General features: G+C 38.5%; 1 protein-coding gene across 11 annotated transcripts in view; it reads left to right on the top strand.

The window, feature by feature from the left end:
- R3HDM1 (R3H domain containing 1) overlaps positions 1–20102 on the top strand; it is a 96716-nt gene extending 76614 nt beyond the window's left edge. For all 11 annotated transcript variants that reach the window (XM_039342354.1, XM_039342353.1, XM_039342350.1 and 8 more), the window contains 8 exons: positions 1017–1171; positions 1474–1622; positions 5967–6070; positions 9787–9956; positions 10688–10838; positions 11910–11989; positions 13738–13822; positions 18674–20102. In XM_039342354.1, coding sequence (XP_039198288.1) covers positions 1017–1171; positions 1474–1622; positions 5967–6070; positions 9787–9956; positions 10688–10838; positions 11910–11989; positions 13738–13822; positions 18674–19044 — 1265 coding nt within the window. In that variant the 3' untranslated portion in view covers positions 19045–20102. The remainder of the gene's footprint in view (positions 1–1016; positions 1172–1473; positions 1623–5966; positions 6071–9786; positions 9957–10687; positions 10839–11909; positions 11990–13737; positions 13823–18673) is intronic.
- The last annotated feature ends 3522 nt before the right edge of the window (positions 20103–23624 follow it).

The following is a 23624-nucleotide window of genomic DNA, read 5'->3' as shown; positions in this document are numbered from 1 at the left end:
CCGTGTACTTTATAGAGATATAATTAGAGAGTGCAGGCCATCTTCACTAATCTCACCTGAGAGAAGCAAAAAGGAAACTTTATTTTAAAATATAGTAGCACTTTAGCACTTAGACTTATATACCTCTTCACAGTGCTTTACAGCCCTCTTTAAGCAGTTTACAGAGTCAGCCTATTACCCCCAACAATCTGGGTCCTCATTTTACTGACCTTGGAAGGATGGAAGGCTGATTCAACCTTGAGCCAGTGAGAATCAAACTGACAGCTGGCAGTCAGCAGAAGTAGCCTGCAGTACCGCATTCTAACCACTACGTTATCACAGTAAAATATATATAGTTAAAAACTTCAAATATTAAGATGCAAGGTAGGTAGGTAGGTAGGTAGGTAGGTAGGTAGATAGATAGAGTAAGGTAAGATAAGGTAAGGTAAGGTAAGGTAGAGTTACCTTGAACAGGGTCACCAATCTAACAGAAAATCCACAAGACAGTACAAATCAATAGACTAAAAAATGAAAATATAGGAAGAGATCTTCCAGGCAAACTCCAAGATGGTACTAGTTATCTTACATGGGGAAAATGAACTTTAATAAAAATGGAGTTGAATTCAATTTATTTCTTCAGAAAACAGGATTCTACAGATAAACCTTAACACAATGTTCCTAGCTAAAAAAAATTATCTGTTTTCTAGAGATCACTGTGGCTATGTGATATATAACATCTCTCTATCATGAAATTGTTGGTTATATGTCTACATCAAGCTGGTAGGCAGATTAGCTGGTTATGAATGTAAGCTTGTAGACAGTCATTCACAGCAAACCACAGCTAAGATTTTGGTCATTATCACACAAATATTACTGAGTCATAAATTATCTCTGCTGTTTTATGTGGCATTTTTTAAAGTATCCCATAGAAAAGTGGTGTAGTCATTATATTTAAAGAATACTTGGGTATGTAATTTTTTTTCATATTACCCTGTCATATTACTCTATCCTTGTCTTAAATATTTGTATACTTGCAGGTTACCAAGTTATGCCTAACCAGCAGCAAAACTACCAGGGTTTAGTTGGTGTCCAGCAGTCACAAAACCAAAATCTAGTTGGAGGCCAACCCAACAACATTGGAAATCAGATTCAAGGAGTACTTGTTCCATATCCTCCCATGCCATCTTATCAAGTAAGCCGTGTGATAGTGTTAAAATATAAGTAGCTTTGCCGAATACAGTTCTCAGAACGTTTTTGTCCTTTCTTCCAGTTCTGATTTGAAAGAGATTATTTTATCCAGATGAACATTCACTTTTGTGGCTATCCATGTACAATTTGTAGTGGGTCAGCATAAATGCTAGATTCTTACATACTTTTTTGGATACTAGGCTTCAGTACTTTTTGGTTGCCTTGTATGCTTCTTTTGTATGAACAATCTGCCATTGTTTATGTGTCTGCTCACTATTAGTGATCCTGCAATACTCTAATTCTTAGGTCTCCATGGCTCCAGTTTCCCAAGGACTGTCCCAACAAACATATCAGCAGCCAGTGGTTATTCCCAGTCAGTCAAACCAAGGACTCCCCACATCAGGAATGCCCGTTTATTATAGTGTCATTCCATCTGGACAGCAGAATAATTTAAGGTGAGTATAATTTAAGATTTTAGATTAGATTTTAGTGGGAGGTTGCTATTTATTAAAAGATTATTAAAAGATTGTGGTCAAAGAAGCCACAATGAAAAACAGTATCAATAACTTACAAACCCATCAAAGTTGAATTTGAATAATGTGGTATGATTTAATCCTATTTTTTTAATGTCTGTGTACGCTAAACCATTGTTTCATGTCAATGTTATTTAAAAGGATATCTTTAAGGAGTATGAAAATGAGCAGAAGTTTTAATTGTGCCTGCTTAGTTTTTAGAAATGACAGAATGGGATGGAGTGGCTTTTTAGTTTTCAGAAACATTTTCTCCCTACCTATATAAATGTTTAATCATAGAGCAATCTCCTTTTTTATGCTTGGAGATTAAATTCCATATTTTACACTAGAGTATCTGATTTGAGTTCTCACGCTTCATGTAATATATTGCTCCATGTCCAGCAATTTGCATTGTGCTTCTTCCTTCCCTTCTGGGATGGGAAACTATGAATCTGTTCTTTCCTCCCCTGTATGAGGCATGCATGGAAGCTGAAACCCAAAGGAATAAAAACATTTTGAGATTTTTGTAGAAATTATCAGCAGAACAAGGGCATTAAGCCTCTTCGATTGCTTGAAATGCATCTATTTTGTTTCAAAAAATTCTTGGACTCCTTCTGGTGATATCACTATCAGCTTCCAATGCATTCCTCAGTAGATGCATGCACTTATTTATTTTTAAAAGTTCACCTTCTCCACAGTATAAAGACCTTGACTTGCTGCTCTGCTTTATACATAATACATAAGGTTCTGCCCTATTTCTCAGTGGATGCCCAAAATAACCTCAAGTAATGTCCTCAGTCTTTCTACTGTTGAGGATAAACGAAGGGGTGAACAGCACTGCCAAGCAAGTGAATGTAATCTTTCCCCCACCAAAAAATGTTTGTGTGCGTGCTACAGAAGGATCACAGAACAGTTAAATCAGCTAATGTCAGGGAATAGGAGTGAGTCACTCCTTACTGTGAGATAGTGCTTCTCTAAAGTCAAAGAAAACTACACTGGGAATTTGTAAAGCTATGTAGAAGGAAAAAAAGTAGAATATGGTGCAAATAATGAGCTAGGGTTTGACAAAAAAATTACTGTGCAGGATATGGGAATCATGCCAGTTTTTTTTTTAAAGCATTAGCTGTTTTTACTTTTTTAACCCATTATATGAATATGTGTGAAGGTGTACTTTGTTCTTAAAATAAACATATTTCTGGAATCTGCAGAAAGTTCCTATTTCTGTTCTATGTGATTGCGACATGGGTATTTTTGTTATTTTTGTTGTTGTTAATTGCAAATCATGTCCGACCCATCGCGACTCCATGGACAACGTTCCTCCAGGTCTTCCTGTCTCTACCATCTTCTGGAGTCCATTTAAGTTCACACCTACTGCTTCAGTGACTCCATCCAGCCATCTCATTCTCTGTCGTCCCCTTCTTCTATTGCCCTCAATCTTTCCCAGCATTAGGCCCTTCTCCAGTGAGTCCTTCCTTCTCATTAGGTGGCCAAAGTATTTGAGTTTCAACTTCAGGATCTGGCCTTCTAAAGAGCAGTCGGGTTGATCTCTTCTAGGACTGACCGGTTTGAATGCCTTGCAGTCCAAGGGACTCGCAGGAGTCTTCTCCAGCACCATAGTTCAAAGGCCTCAATTCTTTGGCGCTCAGCCTTTCTTATGGTCCAACTTTCACAGCCATACATTGCAACTGGGAAAACCATGGCCTGGACTATACGCACTTTTGTTCTACCATCTTTTTAAAAAATGGTTATTTTCAGGGATTTTTTTTTTCTGATGCAGAATAGTCGATATATCAGCTTTTCAATATTATTTGCCCCCTGCTTCCCAAATTAGGAAAAGGCACCAGATGCTGAGTAGTTTTTATTTTTCATTTTCATAATGTAAATAAATAGGAAACTGCATATTGCAAAGCATCATCTTAATTTCCAGGAATTCTTCTGACCTCTGTGGAACCCACGGGCATACTTAGAAATTTTAAAAGGACTGTGGCAGTGGCATGGTATTAAGAGTTACATTCAACTGCCAGAAAAAAAGACAAGAATGATGAAGGATGGTAGGACGTATCCTTATTAGTTAGTGCATTTAGTGTTCTGATGGATAGCTATAATACTCCACGTTGCAGACATTTTATGAGAATGCTGAAAACATGCTCTCAAGCTCCAGATATGCTTACAAGCCTAAAAGATGGTACATATTCCTACTTAAATATTTAAAGTGCATTGACTTCATTCCTATTTCTTAATATAAATATTTTATATTTATATATGTTCAGTATTTTTTAATAATTGAAACAAATATGGGAAATTTACTTCGGTGGTTTAGTTCAACTATAAAAATACTGATGGATGTATTCTTAATCTCATAGTCTGTAATGACAATTAGAATTCTCTTACAGTGAAACTTTACAGAACAGGATTAGTTGGAGATGGATGGTGAGAAACTAGGCTTTATTATTTATTTATTCATTCATTCATCAAATTATATATATTCCTAATTGTATGCATTTGGTTTGTGCAATAGAGAGTTCTAGTGGTTAAGGTCTAGTGATCAAGGCATCAGGCTAGAAACCAGGAGACTGTGAGTTCTAGTCCTACTTTAGATAAGAAAACTGCCTAAGATGTTAAGCTTGGGCAACAAGCTGACCGGTCAGTTCCTGTCACAACCAATGTATCAACTCTTGTTTAATCAGAAAAAAAGCAGATCCTGAACTTACAGGAAAATACTAGGAAGAAAAAAAATGCTTGGTTTGTATAGCATATAGCAAATATACACCTAGTGATTAAGTGCAGTTTTTTCAATATCTTCGACAAAATTAAATTTTATTATTGACTGTATCTTGTGCCATCATGTGGAAGATTGTAATTTGCACAGCTAGGATGGCAGCTCCATCAAGAAAACATGGGAAGACAGATGTAGAATCTCAGAACATCAGTATTTCAATGTTTTATAAGTATCTCCTACCTACCATAATAGAGTTCTAGTAGTCCTTGTGGTATCTATTTCCTGACCTTGCTGATACTCCGAGGTCCTCTTCCTTTAATGATATGGATGTAAATCTTCCATTAAAAAAGGAAATTCTGAATGTATGAATTTATTTAAAATGAATTTAAATTTCAAATGTCATGATTTATTAAAATATTTTAAGGAGCAGTGTTCTATTGTCCTGTGCAGCTGGATATATGGCAATAGGTGTTGAAAATAAGTTGATATAGCATAGTTTGGAAGGAAAGGAAGGCACACTACAAAAGATCTTCTGGAAAAATATGCAATGCTATCCTACATAACTCTTTGGCTCATCTTGGTTTTTTGGTAGGAGAAGAATAAAGCAGTTTAAAATCATTGTGATCCAAACTTTAACTTTCAGTGGGATTGTTTCTGTATTGGGTTTTTTTTTCAACATTTAGGATTACTTTGATGTTTGTGTACCTTAGTTTAATTATTATTATTATTTAACAAGTCACTATGATACATTTAAATTAACATCAGTCTTTAGAGCCTTGTCACCTTTACAAAAGTTACTCTTTGAATAATGCACAGAAAAGTTAGAAAAAGAAAAATAGCAATTCTGTCTATCTATCTAGTTAACTAGCTGTTAAGTCCAATGTTATATTCATACTAACTTTATTAAGATACATTGTAGAGATAATTTGTTCTTTTTACAACCTGATTAATTCTAAAATAATCAAATACCCATTAATTTAGGAAAGGGAAATAACTTAGAATATATTTTCAGCCTTATTTATTTATTTATTTATGAGACTTATATACCGCTTTAAGTGCAAGCACTCTCTAAGCGGTGTACACCAGTAAGCAATGTATATATATATTTACATTGCCCCAACAATCTGGGTCCTCATTTTACCTACCTCGGAAGGATGGAAGGCTGAGTCAACCTTGAGCCGGTGAGATTTGAACCACTGACCTGCTGAACAGTCAGCTAAAGTGGCCTGCAGTACTGCACTCTAACTGCACTCTAACTGCTGCGCCACCTTGGCTTCAGTTGAAAGCAAATTAAACTTGTTCATCTGTTTCCTAAGAGACCGAAAAGGTAATTAAGGTAGACAATCTATTATTGACATTTACTATTTTATAAGAAAAGAAAGTCATGAGAAACGATACAACCATTAATTTTAATTTCTGGAGTGCATGATGTCTGTTTTTGCGTAAATCCCAATTAAGCTTGCAATTTTCGTCTATTTAAAGCATTATGGATGAAATGAATGTTGCGATTTAATATGCTTCTATTGTTCTTTTTTTCCCTCTCCCCTCCCCCTTCCAATCTGCTGCAGCTCTTCAGTGGCATATCTTCAACCTCCAGGGTCAGAGCAGATACAGTTTCCTAGAACAACATCACCTTGTAATTCCCAACAGCTCCAAGGACAACAGTGTGCAGGTGTGAAAATAGAACCTAACAAATTAATCCATTCTTCTTCACTTAATTAGATTTTTTTTTTTAAAAAAAAAATCATTTTTGTACCAGTGCATTATGGCAAAGAATTGGAAGAGAGTCATTTTGATGCAGTGATTCAGGTGCTGCATTAAAAACAGGGAAACTGTGAATTTTAGTCCTCCCTTAGGTATGAAAAGAGGCTTGTTGCTTTGTCCCAGTCCAGCTTATCTCACTGGTTCCTGGGGTAAAATTGGTAACATTATGTACATCTGTCAGAGCGTGCACAGCTTATTGTGCTGAGATAATCCAGGAATAAACACAGTAAACAGTGGTTTGTGTTTAAATGGTGGTTTATCTTACACTATCTACAATATCATACACCAGAAATAATATACACACACGTACTAACACAGCAGGATCCAACAAACCACAATTACAGCAGGAAATGGAAAAGAAAGAACACAGTAGCAGAGCCTTCCTTTTATACAAAGGCTCTTAAAGGGACACAGACCCTGCTGAATCATTCCCATCATTACATCATACATCTCACATTATACAAGCTGGTTAGTTGTTAAATTATTACCTTGACAACATCACTTTGAGGCATACAAAATAAAATAAAACACAGGATATAAATAAAACACAGGATATAAATCTAATGGTAAATGAGGAAATGACAGTTTATTGGCTTTAAATACTATACGCATGGACTTGTCTTAAAATTCGCTTAAAACAGTACATGGTACAAAAGTTTCACATCTATTCCTGCATACTTAAAAAAAAGCATTTTGCAAGTGTCAGGGAGTTTGTCAGTATAATTGATGGGGGGACTGTAGACAGATTTTGGGATAAAAAGTTTTTTGGAGAGGGCAAAGAGAAGAGAGCTTGAAAACATTTTTCCAAAGCAAAAGGTGGTGGAATGGCCATCTACTATTATACTGATAGTATCGGGGGAGGGGGGGAAGCAAGAGCAGGTGATTCAATATTAGATGAGCTACAGCCTGAAGGCACTAACTGTGAAGCTAAAGCTTAAATACTTAGGACAATCCAAAAGCAAGAGCTTCAAGATCTCAGAGAGCTCTTTCAATCTAGGTGTGATAATACCATACTTCAACAACAAAGAACAAACCAAACGAAACATCTGAAGATTCAATAAAGACAGATTTCTCCCAAATCCTCCCCAACAATAACAGAATAACAGAGTTGGAAGGGACTTGTCTAGTCCATGGGTCTGCAACCCGCGGCTCCGGAGCCGCATGCGGCTCTTTGAGCCTTCTCCTGTGGCTCCCAGCCTCCTCTGCCATTTGCAGAGACAGAGAGAGGCACTTGCACTTCCTTCTCTCTCTCTGTATGTGTGTATGTGTGTGATGTGTGTCAGCTTGTTGAAGAACAGCGTGGAGCCAGCTTGCCAGGTGAGCAGAAGATTGGAGAGAGGGAGGGGGAGAGAGAAAAAGAGAGAGAGAGAGAGAAAGGGAAAGAGAGAGAAGGAGAGAGGGAGAGGAGAGAGAGAGAGAACTCATGCACAGCACCTATTTCTTTTTAATTAAACTCTTCAATCAAGCCCCCCCCCTCCGGCGTGCACACATGTGCACGTGAGTTTTGTGGTTCTCAGTGTTTTCTGTGGGAAACAGGTCCAAGTGGCTCTTTGAGTGTTTATGGTTGCCGACCCCTGGTCTAGTCCAACCCCCTGTTCAAGCAGGAGACCCTATACCAGTCCAGACAAATGCTGTAGTCATTTGTAGCTGATCTGGTGTGCCTGATTCTAAGTTTAGGAGTTTGAGGTAGTGTTAAATATAGCTGTATGTACGCGTAATTTGCATTGATGTTTATTTAAGTTTCCCAAAGGACTAAAAAAAATAGTACTGTACATGATATTTGTTATATTTACCCCTTTCATTAATTATATTATTGAAATGAAGATCAAATATCTGTGGGATAAAAAGTTAAACATTTCAAAGGAGTATATGTTTTCGGATGACTATATTTAATAATTAGTATATTTTAATTATCCGCTGTAGAAAACTCAAAAAAAATTACCCATCGTTTGGACTTTGTAATAATTGAATTCTTGCGAAATTAACTTGAGCACTTTTTTTAAAGTTGCTGTATGAGAATCCCAAAAACAGATTTTTAAATTAACTTTTAATTTAATTAAATAAGCAGTCTTAAAAACAAAAGGCCTCCATTTGGTAGAAGTGTTTGAATTCCAGCAGTGGTAATTCTTTTGAGCCATCTTTTCAGCTGTTCAGTTTTGTAAACCAATTTTTCAAGAAGTGTGTGTGTGTGTGTGTGTGTGTGTGTGTGTGTGTGTGAGAGAGAGAGAGAGAGAGAGAGAGAGAGAGAGAGAGAGAGAACACCGGGGGGGGGGGAGAAGAATCAGTTAAAAGTTGCCTTGTCTTCCTCCATCTCTGATTAACAAAGTTACGATAAAGTTGAGTCCTACAAGTCCCCCATAACAGAAGGCCCAAAGTATATTTGGCTATATTTAGTGTTATTTGCATTCACAAGAGCTCAAACACTTCTTCCAATTGGGAGGCCTTCTGTTCTTAAGTTTGTTAACTCATAACAGCGTCAAATTTTTAAAAAGTACTCAAATTGGGCAAGAATTCAATTATCATAGACTCTAAGCGATGGGTAAGTTTATTCAACTTTTCTAGAGCAGATAGTTAAAATATACCAATCGTTAAATATAGTCATATGAAAACACATAACCCTTGAAATGTTTGACTTTTTGATCACTCAGATATTTGTTCTTCATTTCAACAATATAATTAATAAAGGGAGGAAGAACATAACAAATATCATGTACTGTACTATTTACATTTAGTAGTCCATTGGGAAATTTAAATAAACATTAACACAAATTATGAATGTGAAAAAAGTAAGCATACCCTTACATTTATCACTATCTCAAATCCCTAAACTTAGAATCAGGTGCACCAGATCAGCTACAAATGACTACAACATTTTTCTGGACTGCTATGGGATCTCCTGCTTGACTGGGGGGGGGGGGGGTTAGACTACATTCCAGAAGACTTCTAAGGTCCTTCCAACTCTGTTTATTCAAGAACTACTTTCACCCTGCTCTCCCATTGCCCCCAACTCTCCTTCAAAGTCCCTCCAATACTCTAAAGCAGTGGTTCTCAACCTTTTTAATGCCACGACCCCCCATCTGGTCGTAAGTCGAGGACTAAACTGGTCGTAAGTTGAGGACTAAACTGGTCGTAAGTCAAGGACTACCCAACCGGTTGTAAGTCAAGGACTTTCCCTGCCTGGGAGTGCCACGCATGCGTGGTGCCGCCCCCTGCGCCAGCCGAGGCGTAGCTGGCAAGCGGTAGAGACGGAGCAGGCCGACCACCGGCTGGGCCACCAGCTGGCCCAGTCCAAGGGAGGTAAGGCACCCGCTGGAAAAGGGGGAAAAAATGGCGGACAGCCTTGCTTGGCGACCCCAGTGAAATGGTCGATCAACTCCAAATGGGGTCGTGACCCATAGGTTGAGAACCACTGCTCTAAAGCAAATTATTCGTCTGCAGGCAAACACAGTTAGACGGAACCACAGGAATTAGAATCAAAAAGCTCTTAGCTGCAAGTCTGACATTGACAGAGCATTGCGCAAGGCCTTGATTGATAACATCAACCTAAAGATAGATTTGCTTAGATTTTTCAGCATGGCAAAGGAGAAATACTAACACCTCTTCTTTCCAATCTTTGTTTTGCAGCAGTAGCACCACCACCCAGTGGAGGAATGGTAATGATGCAGCTCAATATTCCCAATAATCCTCAGCCTCGGCCCCATTCCCCTCCTCAGTGGAAGCAGAATAAATATTATTGCGATCATCAAAGAGGGCAGAAGTCGACAGAGTTTGGTTCATTGGAGAGTTGCCCACAGGTATAACTTATCCTGTGTTTGGAAAACCTAGATATTTTCAGGAAGGGAAACATCCCTTTTACAAGGGTGTTCAAATGTTTGTTATCCAGACTGGATTTTTAGATATTGAAGGAAGGATGAAATTCAAATTCAAATAGGAAATTTGCTCTGGTTTTGGATCCGGGAAGGGTTGAGTTTTCCGTAATTCAAATGCCATCCCGTACCCCAAAATATATTAAGAAAATCGTAGAAGTCTAAAGTCCAGTACTGTAAGAAAATTAACAGAAGGTTACATTGACTGAGATTAGAAGATTATATAATAGAGCAGTGTTTCCCAAACTTGACAATTTTAAGGCATGAGGACTTCAATTCCCAGAATTCCACAGCCAGCGTTGCTGGCTGTGGAATTCTGGGAGTTGAAGTCCACATGCCTTAAAATTGTCAAGTTTGGGAAACACTGTAATAGAGTTCTAGAGTATGGATCCTTCTACATAGTATCCAAAAATGTGTAGAAACAGAGTGTTTTTCTGTTCACGTCACTTATGTTGATGTTACGCCTCTTAACTATAGGAAAGGAGGTTCAGCCTTTCAAGAAATTGCTAAATGTGAGAGTTCAACAGGGTTACACATCACAGAATTATTTGTACTCAGCGAAGATTATTTAAACTAGATAGCTGAGTGAATTAAAGGCATGTTTTTTCCCATGCTCTGACAAAATTGTGTATTTACGCTCTCTCTCATTAAATTAACAGCTACAGCATAGTCCACAAATAGGTAGCCCTGCCACATCTCCAGCCCAGTCACCGGCACCAACTCAGCTCTCAAACATGAAGAACATCCGTCCCACTTTAACACCTCTTCCTCTTGTGCCCCCATTCTCACGACATTTCGTTCCAGGACAAGGTAAGAACTACCATTTCCTAAATACTGAATTAAGCATTATTATGGCTTTTAAAATCTAATTAGGAAGTTGCATTTTGTTTCTTTCAAAAAAAAAAAAAGAAAGAAAGTTTTGCTTTCCCATTGGTATTCTCATTAAACGCTAAGTAAGGACACAGTTTGCTTCAATTTATTTGCTAGCAAGGTGAGATTTATGAATTTTGGATAATAATGTTGTGTCACAGAGATTTTTAATTGTTTTACCACAAGGGTCAAATCGGTGTGTGTGTGTGTAACCTTTGCCTCCACACTTTTGGGGCTCTTCGCATCCTCACTGACCATTGGGCAGACTTCAGTGAGTTATTGTAGTTTTCTTGAAGTCTTTATTGTCAGGCAAAAGTAACCAGACCTACACCTGTAAGGTTTAAGCTTACCACTTTATTATATCCTGCACATTATACAGGAATTTCCCCCGACTAGCAGCCTTTGGCTGAGAACAGATAGATGAGGGTCTATGGAGCTTAAGGGGAATCAGTTCTGGACCGCTTGCAAGTGTGCAAGGACTTGAGCCTCATTCCTTACTTGAGCTCTCTCCCTCTGCCTGGCTCGGTCTTTCCCAACATCATTTGATCAGCTCTTTATTAATATACTCAGCTAACTTTTGATTAACTTTGACTTCCTAAAAGAGAGTTTACAATATTTGGAGCTGGCAATCCTGATTACAAGGTTTTGCATCTCTGTCGCATTCTTTCGGGTCATGTTTTTTTTTTTGCATATGAAGGCACCTTTGTAGCCTACATGTTACGACGTAATTATATATTTTATTTTACTTAGCCCACTGTGATCCCAGACCTTTAAACTCCTTTACTTCATCATGCAGTACTTCACCATGCTGCGATGCAGAGTTGGGTTTTGTTTTTTGTTTTTTTTTTTAAAGATGAAATGTTCCCTAAATAAAAGATTTCTGCAAAATTTTGCTAAAAATAAATTTTTAAGAATACAAAATAGTCTTTAATTTTCCAGTTACCTATTCTTAACATAAAGTAGCATTGGTATTTGAATTTTAAATTATCTTGTTTCTGTGTATTTGTTCAGGAGATGCCAGATATCCTCTACTTGGCCAGCCTTTGCAGTACAATCCTTCTCTGCCACATGGGCACATAGCAGGTCCACAGGTACGAAAAAGGGCTTTCTTTACAGTAGGCTACCTAACAGAATATAACAAAATGTTGTCATTGTTCAATCGCTAAGTCATGTCCGACTCTTTATGATACCATGGACCATAGCATACCAGGCCCCCCAGATCTCCATTGTGTCCCAGAGTTAGCCCAAATTCACGTTCATTGCATCATTGACACTATCTAGCCATCTCATCGTCTGCCGTCCCCTTCTCCTTTTGCCTTCCGTCTTTCCCAACATCAGGGTCTTTTCCCAGGAGTCCTCTCTTCTCCTTTGGTGGTCAAAATATTTGAGCTCCAACTTCAATATTGGTCCTCTCAAGGAACAGTCAGGGTTGATTTCCATTAGGATTGACTGATTTGATCTCCTTGCAGTCTAAGGGACTCTCAAGAGTCTTCTCCAACACCACTAGCATAAAATAGCTGTCAGAAAAGAAAGTTTCAACCAGTAGGTTATTAGCATCTTAAGCCAAGCCAAATGCCAAAATACCTGGAATTTTGGCAGTCGGACAAATCAGCCATCAAAACATACATAGCGATAAACCACATTTAGAAACCATTCAGAAGAGATGATATAAAAAAAGAGAAAGGAAACAAAAAAAGACCAGAACTCCTCCTTTCCAGCCACCAACATTCAGATAAACAGAGATCAACACTAGACAAATGGTCAGGTAGAAAACAATACTCTAATCAGAGAACCACCAAAGAGGAAACTATTCCGTCATCAAAACTAGCAGGGCAAGTATGTAGTCCTCAACTTACAACAGTTCATTTAGTGACCGTTCAAAGTTACAACAGCACTGAAAAAAGTGACTTATGACCGTTTTTCACATTTACGACTGTTGAAGCATCCCATGGTCACATGATCAAAATTCAGCTGTTTGGCAACTAGCTCATATTTATGACAATTGCAGTGTCCCAGGATCACATGATCGCTTTTTGCGACATCTGACAAGCAGTCAGTGGAGAAGCCAGATTCACTTAACAACCGGGTTACTAACTTAACAACTGCAATGATTCACTTAACAACTGTGGCAATAAAGGTCGTAAAATGGGGCAAAACTCATTTAATAAAGTCTCACTTAACAACAGAAATTTTGGGTTCAATTGTGTTCGTAAGTCAAGGACTATCTGTATATATAAACATGGAGCAAACCCTATAATCACTCACATTGATGATATAACCTAGTTAGCTAATGAAACATGTGCAGGCAAACAACTAAGCTCAGAGATCACCAAGGTCATCATAGATCAGCACTTATTTGTAAATCTAAATATATGTGCCTTAAAAAAAACACCTCTGTCAAATATTAGCTGCTTCCCTGAATCAGAAATTGCTAATTACATTGCAATGAATAAATGATTTGTTATTTATATTCCATCTTTCTGCCAATAGGACTTTGAAGGCAGGTAACAATAAAAGACAAGTCCTTAAAATAGTTAACAAATAAAATATGAAACAGTTAAAAACATCGCACTGTTTTGTGAATTCAAGTTACAATGTGCTAGATCTCTTTCCAAGAAGCTGTAATATATCATTTAAATGGCTCCATTAAGATTGATCACGTGGCAATCTTCATTCTTTGTGGTTGGAAAATATGTATGTGGGAAGTGGAAGAAATATCATTCCTGGTCAATTTCTTATGTACATGTATCTGAATTCATTCTCTCTCTCTCTCCCTCCCTCCCTCCTCTCTCTCTCTCTCTCTCTCCCCCCATCTTGATCAACTTCACTCCTATTTTAGTGTCAACCAGGAAACAGACATGGAAATAGAGGAAGAAAACCAGCTAAAAAGGCTGTTTCAGCTGATCTTGGTGCAGGAGAACCAGGCATGTAACTCATTGTCTAGTATTACTTTGTGATGCAACTATTGCAACTATTGTAGTATATTATACCTCTTTCTTTTTTATGCTGCTCTGTAGGAATAATGGAGATGAATACAGATTATGTTAGTAGTGCTTAACCTGCATGCTGCTGCCAGCCCAAAATGAATTGACATGCATGTTAGGGTGGGTCACCAGGGTAATATTAAGAAATTGAAATTTATTTGGCACAAGCATAATGATCCCCAGATGTGTGATTGATTGAATTTAGTTAATTTGACAATCTATGTTCCCTGAACAGGAGGGGCAGGTTTGACCTTAAGTGAATAGGTATACTTTCTCATACGTTTGAGAGTCATCCCCTTCTCTCACCAGCTTCTATTTCTCACTGTCTATACCAGTGATGGTGAACCTTTTAGAGATCGGGTGCCCAAAAACTGGCCCCACCCCTGCTCCACCCCCTGTCCCGCCCTCACCCTGCCTGCCCGGAGGGCCACTCACCGCCTCCAGGGCCCACCACAGATCGCCCAGGCAGCCCAGCAGCACCATGGCGGCCATGCCCTCTGCCTACACCCCGCAGCATCAACTGTGCGGGATGGGGCGTGAGGGCAGAGTCTTGTCTACGCTGCCTGGCTCCCATGTCCTTGGCTGCGCTGCTCCGTGTAGGCCACATTTGGGGGCGATTCTCCTCCAGAGGGGCTGCTGATGAGGGCGTCATGGGGGGAGGCAAGGGTGGTGCAACGACATGTGTGCCCACAGAGAGGGCTCCGAGTGCCACCTCTGGCATGCGTGCCATAGGTTTGCCACCACTGGTCTATACCTTCCTTTTCATGCTGACTTGCAATGGTCTTTCTTGGGCAATTCTGCTGCATCAGTTGGTGTGCCCAATTGCTTATTATGTACTGTGTGCAACAGTCTGCAACAGAGCATGACTTAAGGTACTTCAAATACATAACCAAGCTTTGAAACCTTCTATAAAATCAAGTATTAATTTAATATAATAAATAGGCCACTGTGTTTTATACCAGCTGGAGTTTCCAAATGGTCTTCAAGGGAATGTCATGTAGATGTCGAACAGAGTGGGAGAGAGAACTTTGCTCTGGGACATTCCATATAAGGCCACCCACAGACTCAACCTCTCATTGTATGATTGACTGGACCTGTCTCTTTGAAAAGCAGTAGAAACATCATAAAACAATGCCTCCCATTCCCAGCCCTCACAGGTGGCCCAGAAGACTGCTGTAATCAACAGTATCAAAAGCTGCCAAGAGGAATAGCAGGAAAAGGATAGTTGCATTCTCACCATCCATGCCTTTCTGTATGTCATTAGGAAGCAAGACCAAGTGGCTCCGTTGCATATCCCAGCTTGACCGACAGGAATTCAGATAAGATAATCCACTTCTTCCAGAGCCCTCTGCAATTGCCACTTTATTGAAGTTACTGAACTGCCAGCTTCTTCACAATTTGCCTCCAAAGAGGAGGTTGAATATTAGGCAGTGGTTGTCCAATATTGTTGGATCCAGGTCAGAATCTTTGAAGAAAGGATGGACCTCTTTCAAGGGAACCGGAATCTCCCTTTTTTTATATAAGTTTTATTAATTTTTTTAAAATTACAATCTTTAGAGCTTAGTAAACAACATGTTGTCTGTATTTACATATTTAACATTAACTTCTTCAATATAAATCTATTCTTCTTCTTCTTATGCCATATCCGTTATCAGACGTTGGCAATCATTTTGGCGATCCTGTTTTTATCAGCAGCCGCATGAAAAAGTGCTGCTGAGTTTTGTTCAAACAAAAAAAAAAATCTATTCATACTGCACAATCCAGTATTTTTTCCTCTGGAAAAAATTCTGGAATCTCCCTCTAAGAGGCATTTACTTTAGTTTATACCCAATTCCCAGTTCTTTCCAATGCTGTTTAAATTAGCCAGGCAGAAAAAATGATCAAATTCACAAGTCCACTTCCTGGAGACTCAACCCCTCTGTTCCACCCAACCAGCTTCCAACAAAAAGCAAATGCAAGCTGTTTCATCTGTGAAATGATTGGCCAGATGATCATATTCCATACTTGGTGGATCCTCCTTTCTTTCCCATATTTTTTTCATTTTCCCCTCATTAGACAATTACAATTCTTGGTACTATTGATATAGACATCTTCATCATATTTTACTAATATTATACAAATAACAATATCAATTCATAAGTCAATATCCTGTTTTTGTGCTCTTATAAAAATTTGATTTCCCAACAATATTTAAAGTTACAGTATTTTTGGAGGGGGAACTCCACCCATCCACATTCCCTAAACATTTCCCCTTCCCACTCTATGTTCCATTTTCTAGAATCTTCTTCCTTGTCATCAACTGGACTAAGGGATCTTTTGTATTTTCATTATTATAGGTAGATCTTGCAGTATTTTATTTGTATACAGTATGGGAGTCCATATTTCCCTTCTATCTCCTCCATCTCTAGGTCCATTTCTTCTGCTTCATCCTCTGTTTCTGGTTTATTTGTTCATACTTTGTAGTCATTATCTGGAAACTTTCCAGTTGTAGCTTTAGTTTGGTGATTTGATCATTTATATCATCTAGGTTATTTTTAGTCTCATGATTTCTTTTTATGTCCTCTTTGGGTGCAACAATTGTTTTATGAATTAGCTGCAGCATGGAAAATATTTCCTTCTGAAAGATATTTGTTTTTTCTTAAGGCATCATTCCTAGAAATCCTCTAGTGTCACCAGTATCAGTAAGAGTGAAACAAAGTTTCCTCTAGTTTTCTAGTCTTTATATGTAGCCTTTATAATCCAGTCCTAATGGCAGTATTTTATAGTAATCCTTTGTCTCAAGTATCATGAAAATTATCAGTCAGGCAAGGGTGTAATCCACAATGTTCCAAGTGTTCAAAATATTCAACCTCCCTGCAGCCAGACGTATTCAAAAGTCAAACTTTTCTTTCTCTCCCAATAGCTCTTGAGATTAAAAGTCCAAGCTCGGTAAGTATTTATAGTCCAAGAAGGTCAGGATGATAAATATGCCAAAATATTTTCCTTTATTGCCAGCTGTTCTCTTTTCAGCTGAAAGTCACTGAGCAGCCAAGGGGCTAGTTATAGTGCTATACTCAAATCCACCACTAGATGTCATTCAAAGTCCATTTTCCACTCTTAAAACAAAGGGTTGATTTCTTATATTTCACCTCAATGATTTTTTTTTCCAAAAACAAAATCTTAACAATTATCTCAGTTCTCAAATGTATCAAAATTGTAGCTTTGTATAACTTTCACTGCAGTATTGTGTATTTCTGTCCCCCATAAAAAATTTAAAATGCCACTTCTGTTCACATCCGGAGGTTTTTAGCTTTTGGGGAGTCTTTCCCAGGAAATTCAGTTGTAAAATAGTAAAGAAAGGATCAATATTCTCACCCAGTTCCAAACATGCTGTTTACTATGTGCTAATTGAAGCTTTTGTCGGCTGGTCTTTCTCCTGCCAGTTTAGAGGGCTTTCCTTGGATCAAACAGAAAGACCACTGTCTCTCCTTAATCAACAAGGCACCCCTCCTTCTTCGTCACCTATTTGGGGCGACTTTAGGCCCGCAGGAGGGCAAAATCTGGCACAGAAGGCAGAACCCTGCCTTCCTGCATCTGTCTTACTGCGACGCAAAACCGGAAGTCTGGAATCTCCCTCTAAGAGGCATTTATTTCAGCTTGTACAATGCTGTTTAAATTAGCCAGGCAGAAAAAATGATCAAATTCACAAGTCCACTTCCTGGAGACTCAACCTCTCTGTTCCACCCAACCAGCTTCCAACAAAAAGCAAATGCAAGCTGTTTCATGTGTGAAATGATTGGCCAGATGATCATATTCCATACTTGGTGGATCCTCCTGGTCATCTTTAGGTCTGAGCTACTCTAAATAGCACAACTGACTGGCATTATGCAGGTGAAATAAGGATGAGAAGTACTCCCCTTGAATAGGCTCAGATTTAAGCTCTACTTGTATCTGGCCATATTCACTTCTTATTTGCATCAGAGCTGCTCCAGGCATCCTTTCACCCACTTCATTTTCTGAAACTCGCTGGTAAACTAAGGAGCCCCTCAGGTTCTATGAAAGGGGAAGGGCCACCCAAGAGCCATCTTGTCAAGTGCCTGGATCACCTCCATTATCCAAAGATTAACAAGATGCCTGCAGAATTGTTTTCTAGATAGCTGGGAAATCCCCTAAGTGTTGCTCAGGAACCCTCTGGATCTATCAGGGGCCTGTACATAACCTTTATGTAGTAATACTGTTGTGGCCACATCTAGAACATGTATGTAAAATCTTTTTTTTCTTTATAATTGAGGTATTGTAGACCGATCACTCTTTAAACCATCCCTTTGGGGAAGTTAAGAATTTAGCCATTTCAATAGAGTGGATGCTGTGAATATATTTCAGTTTAGTTCCTGCCATTAGAGAAAAGGCTAAGTAGCTGTTCCTTCTGGAATCTTTCCTCAAGAGATGGATATTGTTATAATAGCAACAGCAACAAAAAAAGACTCAGCAAAGCATGTATTTAAATTCTAGTTCGTTTAATAGTCCTTTAATGCTTAGTGTCGAACTTTAAGAAAGATAAAAGACACTGGGTTATGTTTCCCTAATTCTTAAAGTATGACAACACGGATGATTACTCATGACTTTATGTTATATCTTAAAGTGGCTATCTCTTGAGCATGGAACCTAGTTGTCTTTTTCAAATCCTGAAATTGGAATCCAATATTTTATTGCCAGGCAATCACACAGTTGTATACTTAGGCCACTCTTTAGTAAAAGGACCAATATACTACATCTCCTAACAGTCATTCTAAATCCTGTGTTCTCCTTCAGTTATAGGAAAAGTTTTGGAAATTACTGAACTGCCAGAAGGAATAACTCGTGTAGAAGCTGAAAAATTGTTTGTGGAACTTCTTAAAGTCGGTGCCAAGATTCGATGGCTACGAGACCCTCCATTGGTGCAGGTGCATCAGCCACACCAACACCACCATCGCTACTGTGGGAGCGGAGATAGCAACGTAAACATGGAACCCTCCAAACTTAGTGACTTGGCATCCACATATACAGTTCTGGCAACGTTTCCCACCATGTCTGCAGCCCAAAATGCATTGAAGAAACAAAGTAACTCACTGAACAAGTTTAGGTTGAGAACAAGCAAGAAACATTACGACTTTCACATCCTGGAAAGAGCTAGTTCTCAGTAATGGTTACGACACTGAACATTCAGCCTTTATTACTTCCATGTCCTTATCTCTCTTCTACTTGATTGGCTTGATGTTTATGTTTTTTGTTTTTTTTTTGTTATTGTCTTCATAAAACCCCTTGGATGTCAGACACCAGTAAAGTCTTTTAAGAATTAAAACTCAGTGATCCCGGAGAAGATGCAGGGGGAAAAAAATTAAGTAAAATCATCAACTTACAAAACACAGCTGTGATAAGATAAAATGGACAGTCAGCCTTCTGTAATGAATGCTATTAAAGATCCCCTTTTGTAATACTTTTGTTTTATATTTCCAAATTCTTGTACCAGATCCAAAGCTTTGTTGTACACCAAACTTTTATTCACAAGGAATAACCATATTCTTACCTGCATTTTGTAATCCCTTTGTATAAAGCCAGCACGCTTCTCTCCGTTTAAGAGCAGGGAACTGGGGTCGGAAAAGAAAGAGGGAAGAGCTTCAAGGGAATTACACTCTTTCTAGCCCAATATGCAAAAGGCAAAGAAATTAGCTGAATTTTTTCCCTCCCTTTTCTTCCTCTCCAAGATAACAGAGTCCTACAGTAACTACTGAAGACCTTCTCCACCCCTTCCCTTTCTAGATTTCTTTAGGAAATGTGAATGGTAGCTGCCAATAAATTCTACTTTTGAGCATCTTATTTCTATTCCAACAAAATAAATATTAAAAAGGAACAAAAATGACCATCACCAATGATTTTAACTGGAACCCATTAGTTTTCGGTTAACGGTAAAAAGGTGAATCTCCAAATGGTAAAAAGTTTGCACTTTAATTGTGTTCCCATCAATATGTTTATTTCTTTACTTTTTTTTTTTTACTGTAAGAGTGATCACATTTGATAAGTGCTGGAAACTTAAGTGGTTTAGATATGTTTTTTTTTTCATCATTTGTAGAGGATCACTGGACATCAAACGATTCATTGCACATATAAAGGAGACACCTTTTTCAATTTCTGTATAATTTGCAAGGCTGTACAATGTGTGCTGATGCAAGTTTGGGAAAAAAAATAAATGTTTACAAATATACGTTTTCTGGAGTGCTGTTTTAAAAAAAGACTAGTTCAAAGCTGGTATCTTGCGAGTTGGAGCCTCAGTGTAAAGGGTCAAATATCTAACGATAGTTTGGTTATAAATGTGAAAGATTTTAATTATTTATTGTTATTTTAACTATTGAGCTGTATCATACAGGTCCTCATGGGAGAACTTCAGTCTATTCAGAAACAAAAATTGAAGTCTTACAGATGAGTTTAATAAAAATGTGTTATTGTAGACACTGATTGGATTGTTGTAGATATAATAGAAACACAGTGGAAACTCAGCTGTAGGTCATTGATTAAGCTACATCCATCATGGGAACTCTGGTACAATCCACATGCCTGCCTGAAATTCCCATAAATTCTGGTCATTAACAATGCTAGTTGTGATTCTGGGAAATTGTAGCCCAAAATAACTGGAGGATGTATGATTATTTGCCCTATATTAGGCCCTAGAAACGACTTGAAGGATGATTTATAGGCAATCAGATGTGCAAGTGTTTTGGACTTTTTTGCAGTCTTAGCTAGTTTGGCCAATTACAAGGAATTGATAAATACATACTCCCAAAAACACACAAGGATCACTGGATGCCATCTGTCACATAGTACAACATAATAGTTAACATGCCAATGGTCTGGTATAAGCCACCTAAGGTGTCTGGAGCAGAAAGTTATACACAATTCTTTCATGTTAATGCTAGAACTCTTGAAACCAAGATTGGAGAAGTGATTTCAAAAGGAAAATGAAGGGTACTTTGTGCTCTCTGAGCTTGGTTGTTTTCATGCAGATGTTTCATTACCCAAACAAGGTAATGTCATCACTGATGATGTTACCTATTTTAGGTTATGAGACATCTGCAAGAAAACAACCAAATTCAGAGAGTACCAAGGACCCTTCATTTCAACCCTGAGCTACAAATATTGAAAATGGAAATTTAGATGTAAGGAGTACAATATAATAAAAATCTGGTTGTGTGAAAAAATAACAGTAGATAAGAACAGTGCACTGTTCTAGACAACAGCTGTTGAAGAAAATGAGAAAGATACAATTAGAGTAGTCTTACATTAGTAACAGTTACTTTCATAAAATCATGGACCTGTAAGGAGCCATATAGGCCATTAAACCCAATTCTGTTCCATGCAGCAATACAAATTAAAACATGACCAAAGAGAGCTATCTCACCTCTGAACAGGATTGTAAGGCCTGTCACATCACTGGGCATTATTGTAATCTTTCATCAGCTCTTTTTAAAACTCTATTCATAGTTTCTTTGTTAATAAATTTATTTGTTCCATCAGAAAAACAGGGATACTTTTCCTAGGCACAAATCGCAAACCTCTTCAGCAAACTAGCTCTTTATTTTTTTATAACTTGTATAGTGATCAGTAAAAGTTTAGGTTAGATCAGGGAGGAGAGGTGCAGTAACATTTGTTAGTCATTGAGGGCTACAGTGATTAGAACTGACTGTGCCCTGTGAATGAGCTCACTGTTATCTTGATTTGGCATGACAGAGTCTTTTAGTTTTTAAACTCTGAGGTAAATTTTAGCACTTGACCTATCTGGGTGTTTGTCAACTGAATGGAAACTATTACTTTCAGAAATACCAGAGGCTTCAAAAACTCCCTGAGTTAACTCCCTTCTGAATTAGATTGAAAAAAAAATTAAATGAGAGATTAAAAAGAAGTGATAATATATTCATGCAATTCGAACAAGTTTTCAGATACTGGAAGGTGGATATTTATGATCTTGGTTACAGTGATTTCTAGCTAATAATTCTGAAGCAGAAGTACAGGTAGTTCTCGACTTAACAACAGTTCGTTAATGACCTTCAAAGTTACAATGACCCTGAAAAAAAGTGACTTATGACCGTGTTTCACACTTACGACCATTGCAGCAGCCCCTTGATCACATAATCAGAATTCAGAAGCTTGGTTTCTGACTCATATTTATGACAGTTGCAGTGTCCTGGTGTCACCTTTTACAACTTGACAAGCAAAGTCAATGGGGTAACCAGACTCACTTAATAACTGGGTTACTAACTTAAAAACTGCAATGATTCACTTAACAACTGTGGCAAGGAAAGTCGTAAAATGAGGCAAAACTTACTTAACATATGCTTCACTTAGCAACATAAATTTTGGGCTTAATTGTGATTGTAAGTCGAGGACTACCTGTTTACTGCATTCTGTTTTGCATGGGCCAGCCTTGGAAGACCAGTCAAAAATTGCAATTGTTACAGATGGCAAGTGTGATTTAGTTAGTAGGTGAAAGTCTGTATAAATAGGACAGCAACTTACTGCATCAGATACCAATAGTTTTCCAGGTACAATTCAAAATGCTGGTTTTGACTTAAAAGTCTAATGCAGCGTAGTTCCAGATATCTCCAAGACGACCTCCGTCAAATAGAATGTCCATCCTGTTCTCCAAATGCAGGTGAAAATGCAAGAACTGGGCCGGGGGGGCCCAGAGGTTTGGCCTGGCCTTTGGAATGGTCCACATTCCAATGGCTCCAAACTTGGTGGCATTCATAAAAATAGCAGTGAGAGGGCCTTCTGATTCTGGTAAGTTGTTCTTTGGCTGGATATGTAGATGATACCACTCTAATGGCAGAAAGTGAAGAGGAACTAAAGAGCCTCCTGATGCGGGTGAAGGAGGAGAGTGCAAAAGTTGGCTTGAAACTTAACATTAAGAAAACCAAGATCATGACATCCGGCCCTCCCAATTCCTGACAAATAGATGGGGAAGAAATGGGGGTAGTAACAGATTTTATCTTCCTGGGCTCCAAGATCACAGCAGATGGGGACTGCAGCCAAGAAATTAAAAGACACTTGCTCCTGGGGCGGAAAGCTAAGGGAAATCTAGACAGCATACTAAAAAGCAGAGACATCACCCTGCCAACAAAAGTGTGTATAGTTAAGGCCATGGATTTCCCAGTTGCAATGTATGGCTGTGAAAGTTGGACCATAAGAAAGGCTGAGCGCCAAAGAATTGAGGCCTTTGAGCTATGGTGCTGGAGAAGACTCCTGCGAGTCCCTTGGACTGCAAGGCATTCAAATTGGTCAATCCTAGAAGAGATCAACCCCGACTGCTCTTTAGAAGGCCAGATCCTGAAGTTGAAACTCAAGTATTTTGGCTACCTAATGAGAAGGAAGGACTCACTGAAGAAGGGCCTAATGCTGGGAAAGATTGAGGGCAATAGAAGAAGGGGACGACAGAGAATGAAGTGGCTGGATGGAGTCACTGAAGCAGTAGACGTGAGCTTAAATGGACTCCAGAAGATGGTAGAGGACAGGAAGGCCTGGAGGTCGCGATGGGTTGGACACGACTTCGCAACTAACAACAATGGTTAGCTGCTCCTGTTGATCTGTAATTGTGCAAACTTTCTGTCTTCGATTGGTGCCATGTCTTTCATAGTTTCATGGTATAATTGGAGGATCTTGTGATCTTAAGCTTTTATATGTAAGTAAACTTCCTTGAGTTATTTTGGAGTGTGGTGATATATAAAATCTGTAA

This window comes from Crotalus tigris, unplaced genomic scaffold, assembly GCF_016545835.1.
Source record: "Crotalus tigris isolate CLP2741 ecotype Arizona unplaced genomic scaffold, ASM1654583v1 scf7180000017790.654992, whole genome shotgun sequence".
NCBI classification, from domain to species: Eukaryota; Metazoa; Chordata; class Lepidosauria; order Squamata; family Viperidae; genus Crotalus; species Crotalus tigris.
Note: the sequence above shows the minus strand (reverse complement) of the source record. Positions and strands in the feature narration are given on the sequence as shown.